This window comes from Eptesicus fuscus, chromosome 17 (genome assembly GCF_027574615.1).
Source record: "Eptesicus fuscus isolate TK198812 chromosome 17, DD_ASM_mEF_20220401, whole genome shotgun sequence".
NCBI classification, from domain to species: Eukaryota; Metazoa; Chordata; class Mammalia; order Chiroptera; family Vespertilionidae; genus Eptesicus; species Eptesicus fuscus.
The window spans coordinates 11,310,928-11,330,426 of record NC_072489.1 but is presented as its reverse complement, the minus strand read 5'-3'; the positions used below and the strand labels follow the sequence as shown (position 1 = coordinate 11,330,426).

The 19,499-nt window shown below is 50.1% G+C and overlaps 2 protein-coding genes across 2 annotated transcripts; one reads left to right on the top strand and one right to left on the bottom strand.

Moving 5' to 3' along the window:
- Positions 1–1,588: 1,588 nt before the first annotated feature.
- LOC114229723 (pulmonary surfactant-associated protein D-like) lies at positions 1,589–9,355 on the top strand. The gene is made up of 8 exons (XM_054729084.1): positions 1,589–1,806; positions 2,691–2,695; positions 3,288–3,389; positions 3,629–3,745; positions 4,020–4,136; positions 4,521–4,628; positions 5,238–5,321; positions 8,976–9,355. The coding sequence occupies exons 1-8, from the start codon at positions 1,589–1,591 to the stop codon at positions 9,353–9,355; spliced, it is 1,131 nt and encodes a 376-aa protein (XP_054585059.1).
- Positions 9,356–12,269: 2,914 nt separating this feature from the next.
- On the bottom strand, positions 12,270–19,186 carry LOC129152089 (mannose-binding protein A-like). The gene is made up of 2 exons (XM_054729338.1): positions 19,150–19,186; positions 12,270–12,724 (listed from the first exon to the last, which is right to left on the bottom strand). The coding sequence occupies exons 1-2, from the start codon at positions 19,184–19,186 to the stop codon at positions 12,270–12,272; spliced, it is 492 nt and encodes a 163-aa protein (XP_054585313.1).
- Between the last annotated feature and the right edge of the window lie 313 nt (positions 19,187–19,499).

Below are 19,499 nucleotides of genomic sequence, written 5' to 3'. Positions count from 1 at the left end.
TGCAGGGCAGCATAAATACCCCAGGCGTGCCATAAAGCACTCATTTGCATGGGGACCCTGAGCCCTCGAGGAAGCAATGGTGAGTGTCCGGTGAATGTCCCCCTGCCCATTTGGGGTGGTCTAATTTTCTGGTGTTGAGGAAGATCAGAGGGTCTATGTAGCTCTTCTGGTCTGGGAGGTGTGGGTGTGGGTATGGGTTTGGGTGTGGGCGTGAGAGGGCAGCATAGTGGGGGAAGAGGACCGTTCTTCTGCCCCTCACTCTGCTTCCTTTGCTCAGTGGGAGATTTGCCTTCTGAGCTGGGGGAGGGGGTGGGTGTGTGGGATATGACACCCCCCTGGTCCCCAGAAGCCATTGTCAGGAAGCCTCAGGAGGGAATGCAATTTCAACTTCTCGCTTGGCTCTCTGCATCCCTGATTTCCTCAGAAAGGAAGGTGGTGGAGGAGAAACAGCCCAGGCCTTCCCAGGCCCGGGGTCATAGCCCATCCTGGTACCAACTGCCCGTTGGACATGGATAAACATCCTTCCTCTTAGCTTCAAACCTTTGTATTAAAAATACACCCACTGGACAAGTTTACTGATTTCCAATTAGTTTTTAGAGGCGTCATTTTTCAATATACTTTAGTCTGACATTGAGGCATAAAGTGAACACTATGTGGTTTAAGGGGATGTGGCTCTGCCCAGTACCTCTATAGGCCCAGCGAAGAGGCCTCATCCAAGTCTCCAACCCTGTGAGGTGGCTCCTGCCCAGGCCCCTTTCTGCTACAATGAGCTCTGGTGCCCTCTGTGCCATCTTGAGCTCATGGGAAGAATGCCTGTTGCTTTTCATTCTTCCCCAGATGTAGGCACAGGGCCCTTGAATTGTGGCAGCTGCACACCGGGGAGCAATGCCCTGGCTCTGGCTGGATGCTTTGGTGCTCATGGCCGAGCCTCTGCCCCAGCAAGTGCCACGCTGCTGGCCTGTGAGCTTGCCTGGTGTTTAGAGACTCCCATGATGCCCGAGACGTGGTAAACTCAGAATGAGAAAGAACTGGTGCAAACAGGGTCCTCCGCAGCCCAGAACCACCAGCAGGTGGAGAAGAAAGCACTTGTGTGTCCAGGAAGGCCCTCCACTGCCTCCCCCTCAGGCTGCCTGGCGATCCCTTCTCCTTTGCTCCGTCTCTCAGGCTTGTTCCCAGCCTCTGCAACTCCCATGCGCGCTTTCCTGGCTCCTAACTGTACAGTTTCTCTCAAGAGGAAAGAAGCCCACCATTGGGAGTGACCAGGTCCTGCACCCACCCTGACCTCACTTAGCTGCGGAGTCCCTCTCACATGTCACTGGACACCCTAGTGCACATCTGTGTTTCCTACACCTAAAACCCCCCTTTCCCTGACGGAGCACACCTCACATGCCCTCCTCCACGAGGCCCCTCTCCCAAGTCGTCCCAGGAGAAGGGCCAGCACTCTAGGCATCCCAGGGTCTCTCCAGCTATTCTGAGGAAAAGTGATGGTGGGAAAGTGCCTCTCTGACTTCCAAGCGGTGGGCTAAGCACTAACCGTGTTCTGGAACCAAGAGTATGTCCTTTCTCTTTCTGTCCCCCCCTGAAGGCCATGCTGCTCCTCCTCTCCACGCTGGTCCTGCTCACACAGCCTCCAAGGTCACGGGGAGCAGAGGTGACAACGGTTTCCCAGAAATCTTTGGTTGATGCCTGCACCCTGGCCATGTGTAGCCCAGTGGAGAATGGCCTGCCTGGTCGTGATGGACGAGATGGGAGAGAGGGCCCCCGGGGAGAGAATGGGGATCCAGGTAGAGCTGGGGCCGTGGGCTTGTCCTGGTGGGCATGGGTGGGCACTAGAATTGTGACCAACTCAGCAACTCTGGCTATTCTGCTGTGCAAGCCCTGGGAATGGAAGCCCACCTCCTGGGGAAGAGGTCCCCTGGACATTCAGTCCACCTGAAACAACTCGTTACCAGTTGGCAAATGACAGGCTGCTCTGAGCCCCGAGGTGTTTTTACCCCTCCCCTAGCGGTGGGGATTCCTCCCCTAGGAACTTCTAATCCCTCTCACCCCAAGAATGAGCAAATCGTGGGTAAATGACTGGGATTCGGGGCCCTCTAGAACCAAGCTGCGGCACTTACAATTGTTCATTGTGGTGCAATGATTTCTGGGCAGTGTGTTAATATCTAACTAAATTCTACTGCATGAGAGGTGGGCAAAGATGAGGGCCTGTGGCCTCACACTCAGGCCTGATCAAAAGGATCTACCTAAATACACTACGGAGAGGAGGAAAGGGAACTCAGATTTCATAACTGGACGTTTGTAGCTTTTGACCTTCACCCGTTTTGCCCACCACCCAGCTCCCATCTTATGCAAACACCAATAATCTGATCTCTGCATTTATGAGTTCAGGTTCTTTGTTTTGTTTCTTAGAATCCAGATGTAAGTGATCTCACACTGTATCTGTCTTAATTTGTATGACTTATGGCACTTAGCATAATTCCTTCAAGATCCATTCATGTGTGGCAAATGGTAGGATTTTTTTTTATGGCTGAATAATATTCCAGTGTGTGTGTGACATTTTTATCCCTCCATCCATTATGGACACTATTAGGTTGTTTCCACATCTTGGCTACTGTAAAAAATGTTGCAATGGACATAAGGGTACAGATATCTTTCAAATTAGTGTTTCATTTCCTTTGGATAAAACCCAGAAGTGGTATTGCTGGATCATACTTTTTAAAAAATTATCTTTTTAATGTCTTAAGGAAACTCCATATTGGTCTCCATAGTGGCTGCACCAATTTACAATCCCACCAACAGTGCATAGGGGTTCTTCTTCTCCACATCCTCATCAACACTTGTGAGCTTTTGTGTTTTTTACAGTCGCCATTCTAGGAGGGGTGAGATGATATCTCATGGGTTTGATTTGCATTTCCCTGGTGACTCCTGTCAGGGACCATTTCTGATATAAAGTTTGGTCCTAGGAAGGGGAAAGCCAGGAGTCCATGATGCAGGGTAAAAGCTGGCAGATCCCCTGCTGTAATCCTGCAGCCTCGGGGCAGGCAGGGTGCACTGCATGGAAATCAGACAGTCCTTGGCTGGACGCTCCTCCAGCTCTGGCAGGCCTGTTTCCTCACCTGTGAAACGGGGCTGTGCACACCCATCTCCTGGGTCACCACTGGACCTAGGAGTGTGGAGGTGGAATGTCTACACCTGCGGAACCTGAAGGAACGCAGGGACTGGCCCTGCAGTGACGGCTCCTCCTAGGCCCAGGGCCAGGTTTATGCCCATTTCTTCTGCTGCTACAGGTTCACCAGGAGCTAGAGGGCCAATGAGCATGCTGGATGTCCCCAATGTGGAGAATGGCTCTGCTGGAGAACCTGGACCGAAGGGAGACTCGAGGCCAAGTGGTGAGCAGTGGCGTGGACTGCAATGCCTGCCACTAGGCCATGCGGGAGGATGCACATACCCACCCAGGAAGGAGGGTGCCCTGCGGGTGGCGCTGGGTTCACGCAGGAAAGGCTCTAATCCTGCTGGGCGGCATCTGTGCGATGGTCCTGTTCTCTGTCCTCTATGACTGCTCTCACCTTCTCACGCTCTCCCCTTTATGAGAAGACTGAGTGCACTGACTGGCTGGTCCTTTTCCCAGGACCTCGGGGACCTGCAGGTCCACCCGGGCCGGCTGGAAGAGAGGGTCCCTCGGGAATGCAAGGGGATGTAGGACCCCAAGGCGCACCAGGCCCCAAAGGAGAGCCTGGGCCCAAAGGTAAGAGGTTGGTGTGTGGTGGCCCAGGAAGGGAGAGAGAGGAGTGACAATGGCAATCCCTGATGTGACCTAAGGATGCTCAGCGTGCCAGGGAAGCCAGGGCATCACCACTGGCAGGGCTTGCTGTGGCCCCTGCCTCCCACACCCACATCTGGAGGAGCTCAGACAGTGGGGTGCACAGCCCCCCAGTTCTCCCTCTCCATGTGGAGCCGAGGAAATGATCTAGCTAGCACACAGTCTCAGCAGCCTTTGTCCCAATCTGTTCCTTCCTCAGGAGAAGTGGGTGCCCCAGGCGTGCAGGGCTCTGCAGGGCCAAGAGGCCCCCCAGGTCTCAAAGGAGAGCAAGGTGCCCCTGGTGAGCGTGGAGCCCCTGGGACTGCAGGCCCATCAGGTGAGTGATGGGCAAAGCTGGGGCAGGCCTTCGGTTCTCCTGTGTCCACCTGAAGCTGTGGATTCCTGTCTCTGCCCCATCACCCCGCCAGCTCAGAGCTGCAACACTGGGCCCTGGGGAGTGTGTGCAAGGAGGTGCCTCGCTGGGCTTGAGCTCTGTAACTGGGGAGAGTGCGGTGTGAGCAGCAGGGACAGTCTGCATCCTGGGAAGGCCGGGTGCTGGGTGATGGGACTGTAGGGTACAGAGAGGGTGCGTGGCTGGCTTTGGGATAGACTGTAAGTGGGAGGGTGTATTGCTGGACAATAGCAGAGTCCATATGCTTCGAGGGGGGAAATGCAGGAAAATGTGTGTCGAGTTCACCCTCCTCTTCTTGTCTGATCTTAGGGCCTGCAGGACCTCCGGGCTTACAGGGTGCCAGGGGCCCCCCAGGACTGAAGGGGGACAGAGGTGCTCCTGGGTACAGAGGAGCAAAGGGAGAGAGTGGGCTTCCAGGTAAGGTCACCTCCCCTAGCTCTGGGCGCCCCACCAGGGTGCAGAGGGAGGAGGGCCATCTGCTCAGTGCTCAGCCCATTGTGGGGGCAGCGAGGGGGGTATGAATGTAGGAAAGGCTGTGGGGCTGAAGGCAGGAAGATGAGGCTCTGGGTTAGACTTAGTACACTGGGGAGGACAAGCCTGAGTAGCTTCCCATCTGGTCACTGGGACAGCTCAGCTCTCTTCCCAGCTCATCAGAGAGCTTTGAGAATCAAATAACCCAGGGATGGGGAGCACTTGAGGGACATGCAATCCCTTCCCACGCCCACCCCCCCGCCCCGCCCCTCAGGGATATGCTCCCAGACTCTCAGAATTTGCTGTGAAATGTCATGTGGATCAGAGTTAGTGGGGTGCCAGGAAATGCCCAGGGCACAGTGTGCTCACAACAGAGCCTCAGGGAACCCAAGGGCAGCAGGGCCAGCTGTGTCAGTGGCTGTGGATTCCTGGGGCCCAGCTCCTTCCCCTCCCCCAGGAAAGCCTGTCACTCAGCACCCTTCCCTTGGGACCCGGACTCTGAGCCCATCCCTGGCTGTGAAGGACTGGTCTTCACTGGGCCTCTCTCTCCTGCAGACATCGCTGCTCTGAGGCAGCAGGTGGAGGCCTTGCAGGGGCAGGTAGGACGCCTTCAGGAAGCCTTTATTCAGTATAAGAAAGGTGAGTTCCTGGACCTGGACCTGGACCTGAGCCAGTCGCCAAGGGCAGGCCCCAGGCAGGGTCTGTTTGGGTTTGGAGTTGGCCGGGCCTGAGGCAGGCCTGGTCCTAGAATTGGGGCCTCTAGGATGGTAGTGGGTTTGGACGATGAGCTGGACCTGGGACTGGTGCAGGACCTGAGGCTAAGCATAGGGTGGGGCAGAGAGGGCAGCCACGTGTTCCAGGAGCTGGAAGCAGATGCAAGGGACACGTATCAGGCTGTGGCCCCTACACCAGCTCAGTGGGCTGGCGCCAGCATGGTCAAGGCTACCAGGCTCCAGCCACCACCATCACAGCCACCTGGGACCTGAGCCAGATCAATGCCCCAAGCCCAGCTGTTCAGACCTTCCCTCCTGCTGACCTGTGCTGGGTCCAGGACACCCCACTACCCAGGATGCATTTCTTATCGCTATGGGGCTAGGTATACAAACGCCTCAAAATGTTGCTGCCCAGCCCACAGCAGAAGCGCCTCCAGACAGTGTCCTGAGAGTTGGGGCTGGGATGCTTTGCTTGGGTTCAAGGCTGTGAAGGTGTGACCTTGGCATGTGGCCATTGAGCATCTCACCTGAGACAGGCCCAGGTCCGCCAGGGGGCAGGCTGCCTCTGGGCTCTGCCCAGTGCTGGGCTCTCCCATCCTCCCTGGGTGTTCATGGTGGAGACTCTTCCCTAACCTGGGTGCTGAGGAGTCAGAGGCCCCCAGGAGCACAGCCCAGTGCCCTGTGCCTGTGGGCATCTCCACCTGAGTCCCTAATTTGCCCCTCCTCCTCCCTGCTTTCCCCATGTCAGCTTTCAGCTCAGATCATTCAGCAAATCTCATTGATCCAAAGAGGAGTTTCTGAAGGAGGAGGGCATGCAGGGGTGAGACATAGGGTTGGCTCCTACATACCTAAGGCCACTGAGTACCCACATTCTAAAGGTGAGGTTTCAAGCATTTGGTATGTCTCCCTCTCTCCACAATCATGCACGTGTGCTTACTCCCTCACATGCACACTAATACACACAAAGGAAAATTCATGATATACATCTGCCACACGTGTGTTTTTGACACACATGCCATTACTCACCTCATGTCATCTACACACATGAGCACTCATGCATATTCACACTCACCCAGGTGGGCCTTCAGTGCTCCCGTGTACCTTCAGATGGATACGTGGCCATATTCATGTGTGCACACACAGACCCTCCCGGGCGCATGTAATGAATGGCAGATGAACTCTTCTCCAGGTCTGCTCTGGGTGCCCTCCTGAGCCTGTGGAGAGTCTGCCCCCTGAACCCTGTGGAAGGGTCACGGTGGTTCGGGGTGCAGCCTGGGCTCCTCAGCAGCCCTTTGGGGCTGGAGCACAGCCCTCTCAGGAGCCCTGAAGTCTTCTATGCATGAACCCAGAAGTCAAAGGGATGGAAAATGAGCCCGGCCAGCGTAACCCAGTGCTTGAGTTTCGGCCCATGACCCAGGAGTTCATCATTGGATTCCTGGTGAGGGCATGTGCCTGGGCTGTGGGCGTGATCCCCAGTAGTGGGCATGCAGGAGGCAGCCAATCAATGATTCTCTGTCATCATTGATGTTTCTCTCTCTCTCTCCCTCTCCCTTCCCTCTGAAATCAATAAAATATATTAAAGCACCCCCCCCCCCCCGCAACACACACACAACAAAGGGGTGGAAAATGAGATGGAATGAAAAGAGCTGTTGAATGTTACACAGGTGATTCTTTTATAAATTGTATTAGGGGCTCAGTTCATGAAATTAATGCATTGGGGGTGGGGGGTCCCCTCAGCCCAACCTGGCCCCTCTCACATACTGGGAGCCCTCAGGGGATGTCCTACTGATGGCTTAGGCCCAATCCCCACAGGAAGCGGGCCTAAGCAGCAGTCTGGCCTCCCTTTGTGGGAGGCAACCAGGCTGGTCAGGGGAAGGCAACAGCCCCATCACCCTGCTGCTGCAGCCACTGCCAGTCACCACAGCCACCAAGGTGTTTTCATCAACACGACTCCAGTCCCTTCACCAAGAAAAATGACAACTTTCTTTAGGCATTTTCAAGATGTGTCTTTCATAGAATATGGATTTCTTTCTTTTTTTTTTTTTTTTTTTTTTATCCTCACCTGAGGGTATGTTTCCATTGACTTTTAGAGAATGTGGAAGAGAAAGGGAAAGACAGAGAGAAACATCAAAGTGAGAGGAACATATTGATTGGTTGCTTCCTGCATGAGCCCTGATGTGGGCCCCAGCCAGGGAGGAGCCTGCAACCTAGGTACATGGCCTTGATCAGAATCAACCCAGACCCTGCTGTGGGCAGGCCGAGGCTCTATCCACTGAGTCAAACCAGCTAGGGCAGGATATGACATTTCTTAGCCCTCCAACAGCAGACCTTCGTTTTTTCCTCCAGAAGTGTGGTGGAAAAACCATAGATCACCTTTTTGGATTCTTATTACCCAAGTTACTAAGAATATTACCAGTGGCATACAGGAAGTTTAGCCAATGTGCAGTCAGAAAAGGTGTTTCCTCTATAGTTCACACCAATCACTGGCTGTGCCCTGCCCAAGTCTAAAGCCTCTGGCCAAAGCTTTAGGCCTGGGAAGGGGACCTCCAGCTCCCTGTGATCGGAGACAATGCCCATTGGGCAGGGGACCCCAGCTCCCTGCAATCCACCACAGGAGCAGACCCCCTCACAGGAGCCGACCCCCAGTTGCCTGCGATCCATCACAGGCTCCCCGCACCGCCGAAAAAACCTCCCCCAGATGGTTTCCTGGTGGGCGTGGCTTGTGGGTGTAGCGGAGTGATGGTTAATTTGCATATTACCCTTTTATTAGGTAGGATTCCCATCTTAGAGATGAGGAACTGGAAACCCTGAAAAAGGAAGTGATTTCCCTTGCCACCTGGACAGTCATGGCCAAGGGGGGCTGGTCCTCTGGTTCCCAGACAGGGCTCTCTCCAGCACTGACTCTCTCCTGCCCCTGACGCCCATGCATACATACCTCTCAGCCATCATTGTCCTCTCTCCCATCCCTCCAGCCTCACACACATGCCCACCTAGGCACCAGCACTGGGCTGCACACAGTGCAGAGATCAGCACATCGCTGCCCTCAGAGGCCCCACCCTCCCCTCTTCTTTCCCACGTCCACACACGGAACGGACCTCCCTGCCAATGCCACCTGCCCTGCTGTTATGCAGGGTCCCAGTGAGAGCAGAGGGGGTACCTTCCTTGTTTGCAGCTCTCAGAGGCGGCACGATGCCATTTCGCTGCACCATGCCAAAGCTTTCCAGTCCTGCCCAGAACTGGGAAACTGATTCCGCCATGCAACATGGGGTGAGATAGAAAGAGCACATCTCAGCTTTAGTGTGAGATCAGATAAGGGTGACTCCCCAACTCTACATGTGATGGTTAATGAAGTTGAGCTTCTTAACGTTCCTCTCTGAGCCCAGTGTTCTCACCTGTAACTAGACACACAGATCGACCTCCCAGTGCGCACTGCGGAGCCGGGCTCTCACCTTTGTGCTTCCTGGTGCTCTGAGGCCCTCTATGGGAGGCCCGGGGCTCTGGTTGGAGCACAAAGGTCTCAGAGTCATGGAGCTTTGGCAGGTACCCCCAGAACCCTGACCTGACTGTCCTCTCCTCCTAGTGGAGCTTTTCCCCAACGGCCGAGGTGTTGGCCAGAAGGTCTTCAAGGCATCAGGCTTTGTGAAACGTTTCTATGAGGCACAGCAAGTGTGCGCACAGGCCGGGGGGCAGCTCCCCTCCCCACGCTCTGCAGCTGAGAACAAGGCCTTGCAACAGCTGGTCGAGGCTGAGGACAAGGGTTCTGCGTTCCTGAGCATGACTGACTACTGGACGGAGGGCAGGTTCACCTACCCAGGAGGGGCACCCCTGGTCTATTCCAACTGGGCCCCTGGGGAGCCCAACAACGATAGCGGAAGAGAAGACTGTGTGGAGATCTTCACCAACGGCAAGTGGAATGACATACCCTGTGGAGCAAAGCGCCTTGTGATCTGCGAGTTCTGAGCCCCCATGGTGGGTGGGGGAGCTGTGGCCCAGGAGCCAGGCCCAGACCCATGTGCTGCCCACATAACAAAGAAGCACTGACAACTCTGTGGCCGGGCTTCTGCACAGAGCCGGGAGATGAGGCCAGCCAAGGGCTCCCATGGAACTCCTCTCTCAGAATAAAATACACAACTGGCTTCACACACTGGCTGCCCTGTCAGGGGGAGAAGGGGCCACCCTGCTTTCCCAGATGCAAGGGATAAAATTAGGTCCCCAAATCCAAAGGCTCCTCCTCAGCCCTCTGCCTCCTCAAACTGTCCACCCAGCTTGTCACTCCCTCCTCTGTCACTCCCTCCTCTGTCACTCTTCTTCCTCTTGCTTTGGTGTCCCCTTGGGGTAGTTCCTTATCTTCCTCTTTTGCTAGCCCCTCCTCCTCTTCTTGACCACTTAATAGAGACCTGCTCAAGCCTTAGCTCTCATTTCTCTCCCTTCTTTACCCTCACTCCAGGGATTAGCTTGTTCTGTCCAGGGCTCAGATCCCTGGCACCCACATTTCATGCCTGCCCAGGACCTCTCCCGGAGCCATGGACTCCTCCGGCCAATGTTAGCTGGAGCCCCAGGGCTGTGAGGTTCCAGTGGCTGCTCCTTGCCTCAAGGCCTGAGCCCCAGAAGGTGCACAGCGCTGTGGGCTGACCTGGCAGGTCATCTGCCTCCCTGGCAGGACTGTGTGGCCTAGTTGAGTAGCCTCCTCCACATCCCTGCACACCAGGATCTCATTCTACCCTATCATTGTGACTGCCTGTCGGCTCATGGGAGGGAGTCCCACCTCACAATCCCCATTCCAGCTGACATCTCAGGCACAGAGGGTCCAGCCACACTCAGGTTCACCCCCAACCCTCCCCTTGCCTCCCTCCAGGAGGTTCTTCCCCCACGCTGCCTCAGACAGAGACAGCAGGCCAGTTCCTCCTCCTTATCCCACAGAGAGGGGGGAGACTTGCTCAAGGCCCCCGGTGTGTCAGTGCTACAACTTGGTCATGTGAAAGGTCATATGATCCCAACCCTTATACTTCTGGCCTGTCAACTTCTGGGCCAACCAGTTCACTTTAATGACACTTGTGCTTAAGAAGCTGGAAGGAGAAGCCAAGGCTCATGGGAGAGGCAACAAGACTCCTCCCCAGACAGGAAACCAGCCCTCCTTTGTTCCCAGGGACTGGAAGTCACATTCCTCTTCCCAACACTCCCCAGCCACACCTCAGATTTAGGACAGCAGGTCTGAGAGAAAAAGCCACATCTAATCAACACGGTGACAGATGGGAACGAGATTGATCAGGATGATCACTTAGTAAGTTATGTAATTACTAATCACTGGGATGGATCCTGAAGTTAATATAACACAGTATGTAAGCTATAATATAAAAATGAAAGATAATTTAAATAAATAAAGTGATTATTGATAGGTTAAAAAAGGAAAACAAGACCACACCTCCCAGCAGCACTCAGCTCAGTCTCTCTGCTGTGACCTTGTTCCTGTTACTGACAAAAAAGCCCCAGGTCCTGGCAGCTTCTGAAATATGTCAATTATGCAACGGCGAGCAAATAATTTTCAATTCAGAAGTCAGACCTGGACACCATCTGCCAGGGAGCTGAGAAAGGTATTTCATTGCAAATAAAAAGGGATAAGCAGTGGATGTGGGTTAAGCCCAGGGAGGCATTTTTTCTAAGAATGAAGAGTTCTGAGGTGGCTCAAGGACTGCAGGTGCACACGCAGCGCTGTGGGGTCTCCCTGCTTCTGCCTCTGTGCACCCTCGCCCCTCTTCCTCCCTTTCCCACCACTTCCTTCTTCTTCCGGCTCTCAGCTGCCCAAGCACAGTCATGTGTCACACAGAGATCAGAAACTCTTGCTTGATATCAGGTCAAAATTCCTGTGGAAGTGAATCGGCCTGTCTCAGGTGCCCACCTCTGGCCCAAGAGACTAGGCCTGGGGGTGGACCACACAGCACAGTATGGCCATTGGGACCCATGCAAGGTCATGGTGGTCTGGCAGTCCCTCTAAAAGTGACCACTTCCCACCCCAGCACGTAAGGCAACCTATTTCTTTGACAAGAGTGGAAGGAAAATGGCATAACTGAGTCAATAGGAAGAAAAGATGTGTCCTGTGGTGTTGAAGGCCAGGACTGTGGAAACCCCAGGCCCTAGGGCAAGCTTTAGATCCACCTCATCATGGGGTCTGGTTCGCTCTCCAGCACAGAGAGCAAGTAAGGAGAGTCATTTGGGTTCTGTAAACACAGCCTGAGGAAAGCCAAGGACTAAGGAAAGTATTTCCGAAAATTCAGTTTTTAACCCTTTCTAAGCACAGTGACCTCTCCTACACTCCCATTCATGGGCAGAGGTGAACACGGGCATTAAACAGCATTAACCCTGCCCCACCCTTTGTGGCCTTGGTCTAGTGTAGTACCCTGGGTGCCAAGTGAAGTCAGGACTGAGTGACTCTGACCTCTCAGGAGATGCTATGACCCTCACAGTGGCAGATGAAGGGTCTTCTGGGGCAGCATATGAGCAATAAAGACACCCATGTCACAGATAGGACTGGGCGAGCCATTGGAGGGATCGAGGGCATCTAGTGGTGGCAGCACTTGGACAAAAGGAATTGGATCTCTTGGAGGCCGAGATCCGCTGCGGACTGACACAGATGTGGCCCTCCATGGATCCCTGTGGCGGGCCGCAGTGTTCTTGCTGATAAAGGAGAGGACTAGACTGGCCCTTTCCACGGTTTCACTGTGACCCAGTGCCATGCTCTTAGGCAAGACAGAGGGTGTCCTCTGCCAAGAACTGGACCAGAAACCCTCATGTCAGCCTCTTTTTACCCCCTAATCCCGTAATCAAACCCATCCCTTCATTTTCCTCCCATCCCCACCAAAGAATGAGTCAACACTGGTCATGAGGAAAACATCACTGAATTTTCTTTTAGGGCAGCAGAGAGCTCAGCAGAGCCAAGGCGGGGTTGAGGGACCACCTCTTCGGCTGGGAATTCGCAGACGACCATGAAGGAGGAAGAGCAGGAGACGTCATTCCAGCACCCATCCTTTAGAAGGAGCACACAGTCCTCTCCTGAGCCACAGTCATTAGGCTCATCCTTCTTCCAGTGGCTGTAGGTCAGCCTCCCTCCTGTCACATACACAAACTGGCCTTCGGTCGCTTCATCTGTGATGCCCAGGAAGGCATGGTCATTGGCCATGTCCTTGATGGCTTTGTTCTCCTCGGCATTCTTGGGGGTGGCCACGGTGGCCTGGAGCTCAGCGCACAGAGCCTTCACTTTGGAAAAAGGCATCTTTTCACCTTGGGTCCCATAGAGCTTCTTTCCAGATCTCTTGCCCAAGGAGAAGGCTTGCACTGAAATCACAAAGGATGGGTGGGATTGACTTGGCCTGGAGCCCAGGCCAGTAGGTGACCAAGCCCTTGTCGGGGAGTCAGGACTCTGAAAAAGAGCCCCTGTGCAACCCCCTCAGGTCAGGTCCTAGTGAGGAGGAGCTCCTCAGCGTGGGGAAGGCCCTGGCGGAGAGCCCGCCTTTCCTGGGGGGCCCTGTGCTGGAGACAGTCCCCGGCACAAACTGCCCCATGCAGGTGGACAGGGAAACAGGCGTGGGCCCCGCTGCCAGGCTTGGACACCAGGACAGAAAGGGGCAGGGACAGTCATCTGAGAACAGTGGGTGCTGCAGATGGAGCAAAGATTTGGAGGCAACTTGTTCTGCAAAGAGCTGAGGTCTGAGAAAAACAGCAGTGTGTTGCTTGCTGATTTTTTTTTTGTTTTGTTTGTTTTATGATTTCAGAGTGCAAGGGAGAGAGATAGAAACATAAATAATGAGAATCATTGATTGGCTGCCTCCTGCACGCCCCCTACTGGAGATCTAGCCAACAACCTGGGCAAGTGCCCTGACACGGAATGGAGCCTGGGACCTTTGGCCACAGGTCTAAGCTCTATTCACTGAGCCAAACCAGCTAGGGCTTGGCTGCTGATTTTAAAGAAATAAACCAGAGAACTGGCTGTGAAAAACACGGGTTTATTAGACTTATATGGACACCAGTGTGGCCTGCTGGTGAAGTTTTCCGCATCACAGGCTTTTACAGTTCACGGTTATATTGAGTCCAGAAAACAAAGCAAGCAGGTGTGGGAAGGCGGTGGGGTGTACTTGTGTGCAAACTGTGTGAGATCAAAATGCTGGCTGTTTCCCTGCAGTTTGCAGTCTGGGCTCACACACTCACCAGGCTCCCAAGGACCCACAGTCCACTTCCAGATGGCCTTCCTCACATTCCCCCAGGGTGGGAGGCTCACATACCATACACTGGTATATGTTATGGGATATTTTTCAAAAGCATTAAGGACTCGGTGGATATACCATTAAGCTAAGCTTAAATTAAGAATCTAAAGTAAGAGAATTTTAAAAAATTTTTGATGAGTTAGGGAGGAAGATTAACCATCTGGCTGGGCAATTTAGGGCCTTTGTTGACCTTTGCCAATGAGATTGAAATAGTGGAGTAGGAACAGAGGCACTACTGACTGGAGTTGAGAGAAGAATGTGAAGCAAGGAATTGCAAGTCTGGTGGAAATGTGTTTTGGAAGCAGCTTGATAGAGGACGCACAGGGAAGGTTGCCACCTGGTGTGAATTCAAGGTACTGAGAGAAAAAATAAAACCAAAAAATCTCCTGTGAACTTTGGATTAGTTGGGGAGGGAAAAAAGCAGCCTAAATCAGTTTAGGTTGAACCTTATTTTGGTTTGCTCTCTTAGTCCCCAAACTCCTTCAACACTTCCAGCTTCGCACATGGCGCTCTCTCCTACTCAGAACACCTAGTGCTGCCCAAATGCACTGGCTGAGCTCTCAAGGCCTCGAACTCCTAGCAGCAGCCAGGACCCATCTACAGGCATGGCTCACAGGCCACCCATGAGGCCATCTGCCCATCAAATCTGTTCCTTGTGCTTATCCTTCATTTGGGTTGGGGAGGCATGATCCATGCTGGAATCAAGTCAGACACTCCCTCTGCCTGCACCTCAGCCATGGACTTCCCCATTAAAAATCGTGCTTTCACCTGCTTTATGTTCCTCTGGGCATATTCCTCTTCTTAGAGTTTGACTTCAGGCAAATTAATCTCTGGGCTTCAGTGTCCTCAGGTAGCCAAGACCCTTGTGATTTTAATGCTCCGATTATTTTGGCAAGTAGAATTAAATAATTTAATTATTTTCTTTCTTTTGAAATTTATCTATTTATTTATTATATTAATTTATTGAGGTAACATTGGTTAATAGGATCATACACTGAGTGGCCAGATTATTATGATCTCTGAATGAATAATAATCTGGCCACTCAGTGTATATCCTATATAATCCTATCTAATAAAGATGGAATATGCTAATTGACTTTGCAATGGCGGTGCCCACAGCCAATAAGGAGGGAATATGCTAATTGACTGCCCCACCCTCATATTCCCACAGCCAATAAGGAGGGAATATGCTAATTGACTATCCTGCCCTCAAAGATGGCGGTACCCACAGCTAATAAGGAGGGAATATGCTAATTGACTGTCACACCCTTAAAAGATGGCAGCGCCCAGTCCCTTCAGACCTGCTGGGGCAGCCGGCACGCGGCAAGGCCGGGCTCACCCCCAGGTAGGCTCTGCTGCTCCGCGCACCTGCCTCCGGAGTCCCCCAACCCCCTCAGGCCCCCAGCCACCCAGGGCTGGCCTGAGGCGCAGGCAAGCCTCGGATGGCGGCTGCCCAGCTGCCCAGGGCCACCCGAGGCTCAGGTAACCAGGGCCAGCTGAGGCTTGCGCTGCCGGCAGTGGCAGCAGCAGAGATGTGATGGGGCGTTGCCTTCCCCTGATCGCCGGGTCACCTCCTGCCCCTGAGAGCTCCTGGACTGTGAGAGGGGGCAGGCTGGGCTGTAGGACCCCCCGTTCCCCTCAGTGCATGAATTTTCATGCAATGGGACTCTAGTGAAAGGATAATATGCAAATTGTCCCCTCGACCAGGAGTTCGATCAGCAGGCAGGCTGGCCAACCGCCCATGTCCTCTCCCCCTGGCCAGCCTGGCCTGACCCCATCCATGCACGAATTCATGCACTGGGCCTCTAATATATATATACTGAGTGGCCAGGTTATTATGCCTTCAGAGATCATAATAATCTGGCCACTCAGTGTATAGGTTTCAAATGTATATTTCTATGATACATGATCTTTACATTGCATTGTGTGCCCACAACCTTCGTCAAATCATCTTCCATTACCATACATTGGCTTTTTTTTTCTTTACCCTTTACTACCCTCCACCTTCTTTTTCCTGGTAACGACCATAGTATTGTCTATGTCTATGAGTTTCAGTTTTATATCTCACATATTAATTAAATCATATTGTTCTTAGGTTTCTCCAACTGACATTTTTTCTTTTTTAATGTATTTTTATTGATTTCAGAGAATTAGGGAGAGGAAGAGAAAGAGATAGAAACATTAATGATGAGAGAGAATCATTGATCAGCTGTCTCTTACACACCCCACTCTGGAGATTGAGCCCTGGGCACGTGTCCTGACTGAGAATTGAACCATGACCTCCTGGTTCATAGGTCAACACTTAAGCACTGAGTTATGCTGGCTGGGCCTGAGTGACATTTTTTGCATAGGATAATATTCTCAAAGTCAATTCATGTTATCACAAATGGCAGTATTTCTTTTTTTTTTCTTATGCCTGAGCAGTATCCATAGTATGTATGTACCACATCTTTATCCAATCCTTTATCGAAGGACACTTGGGTTGTCTCCATGTCTTGGCCACCATGAATAATGCTGCAATGAACACAGGGGTATATATATCTTTGTGAATAAGTGTTTTTGAGCTTGGGGACAGATACCCAGAAGAGGGACTATTGGATTCTATGATAACTCTATTCTTAATTTTTTGAAAATCATCCATACTGTTTTCCATAGTGGCTGTACCAGTTTATATTCACCAGCAGTGAATGAGCATTCCTTTTCCTTCACAACCTCTCTAACACTTGTTATTACCTGTCTTGTTGATAATAGCCATTCTAACAGGTGTGATGTGGTGTCACATTGTAGTTTTTATTTGCATTTCTCTAGTATCTAGTGAAGTTCAACATGTTTTCATATTCTCTTGACTGTATGTCTTCTTGGGAGAGCTGCTTGTTTAGGTCCTCTGCCCATTTTTAATTGGATTGTTTACTTGGTGTTGTAAGAGTTCTTTATGTATTTTGGATATTAACCCCTTGTTGGAGCTGTTGTTTGCAAATATCATCTCCCATTCAGTTGGTTGCCTTTTTTGTTGTCAGTTTCTTTTGCTGCACAGAATTTTTTAGTTTGATACAGTTCATTGCATTTATTTTGTCCTTTTGTTTCCTTTGGAGTCAAATTCATAAAATGCTTTCTACAACCCAGGTCCCTATGCTTAGAACTAATGCTTTCTTCTATGCAATTTATTATTTGGGATTTTATATTTAGGTATTTGATCCACTTTGTATTAATTTTTGTACATGGGGACAAACTGTAATCTAGTTTCATTCTTTTGCATCTGGCTTTCCAACTTTTCCAGTGCCATTTATTGAAGAGGCTTTCTTTTCTCCTTATTGTGTTTTGGGCTGCTTTGCCAAAAATTACTTGCCCATATACACGTGGTTTTATTTCTGGGCTCTCAATTCTGTTGCATTGGTCTGTGTGATTGTTTTTCTGCTAATGCCATGCTGTTTTGATTATTATAGCTCTGCAGTATAATTTGAAGCCAGGTAGTGTGATACCTCTGGCTTCGTTTTGTTTTTTTTTTCTCAGGATTGCTCTGGGTATTAGGGGGTCTTCATGGTTCCATAGAAAGCTGATGCTTTTGGTTCTCTTTGTTTAAAAAAAAAAGACTTTGGATTTTGACAGGGCTCACATTAAATCTATATATTATTTTGGGTAATATGGCCATTCTAGCTATATTGATTCTTCCAATTCATGAATACGAATATCTTTTCATTTCATTGTGTCTTTTTCAATGTCTTTTAATCATGTTTTGTAGTTTTCCATATATAGGTCCTTCACATCTTTTGTTCAGTTTATTCCAAGGTATTTTATTCTTATGGTTGAAATTGCAAAAGGACTTTTTTTCATTTATTTATTTGAGGTTTTATTGTTAGTAGATAGGAAAGCAGGAGATTTTTTTACATTGATTTATATCCTGCAATTTTCAGATTTACACCATTGAGTATGATATAGGCTGGAGGTTTGTCATATATGGTCTTTATTGAGGTACTTTCCTTCTATAGCCATTATTAAAAAAATATATTTTATTGGTTTTTTACAGAGAGGAAGGGAGAGGGATAGAGAGTTAGAAACGTCGATGAGAGAGAAATATCGACCAGCTGCCTCTTGCACATCCCCTACTGGGGACGTGCCCGCAACCAATGTACATGCCCTTGACCGGAATCGAACCTGGGACCTTTCAGTCCGCAGACCAATGCTCTATCCACTGAGCCAAACCGGTTTCGGCTATAGCCATTTTTTGAGAATTTTAATCATAGCTGGATGTTGTATCTTATCAAATGCTTTTACTGAATCTATTGATAAGATCATGTGATTTTTTATCCTTTGTTTTGTTACTGTGGTGTGTTACCCTGATTGATTGTTTATGCTGAGCTATCCTCGTGCCCTTAGAATGAACCCCACTTAATCATGATGTGTTATTTTTTAAAATGTATTATTGCATTCCATTCCCTAGTATTTTGTTTAGGATTTTTGCATCTGCATTTGTCAGAGATATTGGTCTGTAGTTTTCTTTTTCTGTGTTATTCTTGCCAGGTTTTGGTATGAGGGTTAGGTTGGCCTTATAAAATGTGTTAGGAAGTATTGCCTCTTCTTCAATTTTTTGGAAGATTTTCAGAAGAATAGGCATCAAATCTTTGAATATTTGGTAGAATTTACTAGTAAAGCCATCTGATGCTGTACTTTCATTTTGGCATGGTTTTTGATGGCCATTTTAAATCTTTATGCCTATGTTCCCCCCCCCTTCTCTCCCTTTTTCTTTTTACAACAGTCTTTTTAGCATTTCTTGCAATGCTGGTTGGGTGGTAATAAAGTCCTTAGGTTTTTGTTTGGTTTTATGTGTGTGTCTGGGAAGCTTTTTATTTCACCTTCAATTGTGAATGATAGCTCTGCTGGATAGAGTAGTCTTGAATTCAGATCCTTGCTTTTCGTGACTTTGAATATTTCATGCCATTTATTTCTGGCTTATAGTGTTCCTATTTAGAAATCAGCTGATAGCTTTATGGGAGCTCACCTTTAGGTAACTGACTGTCTTTCTTTTGCTGCCCTTAAGATTCTCTCTTTGTCTTTAAAGCTTGCCATTTAATTATGATGTATCTTGATGTGGGTCTCTTTGTCTTCATCTTTATTGGGACTTTCTGAACTTGTATGACATTATCCTTCTCCATGTTAGGAAGTTTCCTTTCATTCTTTCTTTAAACAGGTTTTTTATTCCTTGCTCACTCTCCTGCTCTCTGCCACCCCAATTTGTGGGTATTGTTATGTTTCATGTTGTTCCAAAGTTCCCTTACACTGTCCTTGTTTATTTTTTTAATTCTTTTTTGTTTTTGTTGCTCTGATTTGGGTGTTTTTCCTACATTGTCTTTTAAATCACTGATTCTATCCTATGCTTCATCCAGCCTACTTTAAAATTTTTTTCACTGTATTCTTGATGCCAGCTATGGGATTCTTCATTTCTGATTGATTCTTATTCATGAAAGCCACTGTTATCATCATTTGATATCTGACTCTTCTCACCTGTGTTGGTGTCACTGAGGAAGGCAAAGGTTATCATTGTAACAGGAGTGTCTGGGTTGGGTCATAAATAAAATTAGACTCTGTTGTAATGTGGAGTTAGACGAAGGAAACACTATAGTCTGTGTTATACGGGGATGCCAGGCATTGAGAGGGAGTACTTAATAGACTAGGAGGTAGTAGCTAACAGAAGCTAAGTTGCAAACAGAGAAGACATATAGGGCTTCTGAAATAAAAGTCACCATAAATAGGAGTTTGTCGGGCTACCAGGATAAGACTTGTCAGGTAGGCTCTGTGGGGAGTGGAGAGCAATGGTTCAGGTCAGTTCAGCCTCCATGCTGATCCAAATCTCT

Coding starts and splice junctions, on each gene's coding strand:
- LOC114229723 (XM_054729084.1), top strand. CDS start 1,589: ATGCTGCTCCTCCTCTCCACGCTGGTCCTGCTCACACAGCCTCCAAGG. Junction 3,390..3,628: donor GGGAGACTCGAGGCCAAGTG/GTGAGCAGTGGC, acceptor TCCTTTTCCCAG/GACCTCGGGGACCTGCAGGT. Junction 4,137..4,520: donor TGGGACTGCAGGCCCATCAG/GTGAGTGATGGG, acceptor GTCTGATCTTAG/GGCCTGCAGGACCTCCGGGC.
- LOC129152089 (XM_054729338.1), bottom strand. CDS start 19,186: ATGATAACCTTTGCCTTCCTCAGTGACACCAACACAG. Junction 12,725..19,149: donor CCTCAGTGACACCAACACAG/GTGAGAAGAGTC, acceptor TTGTGATTTCAG/TGCAAGCCTTCTCCTTGGGC.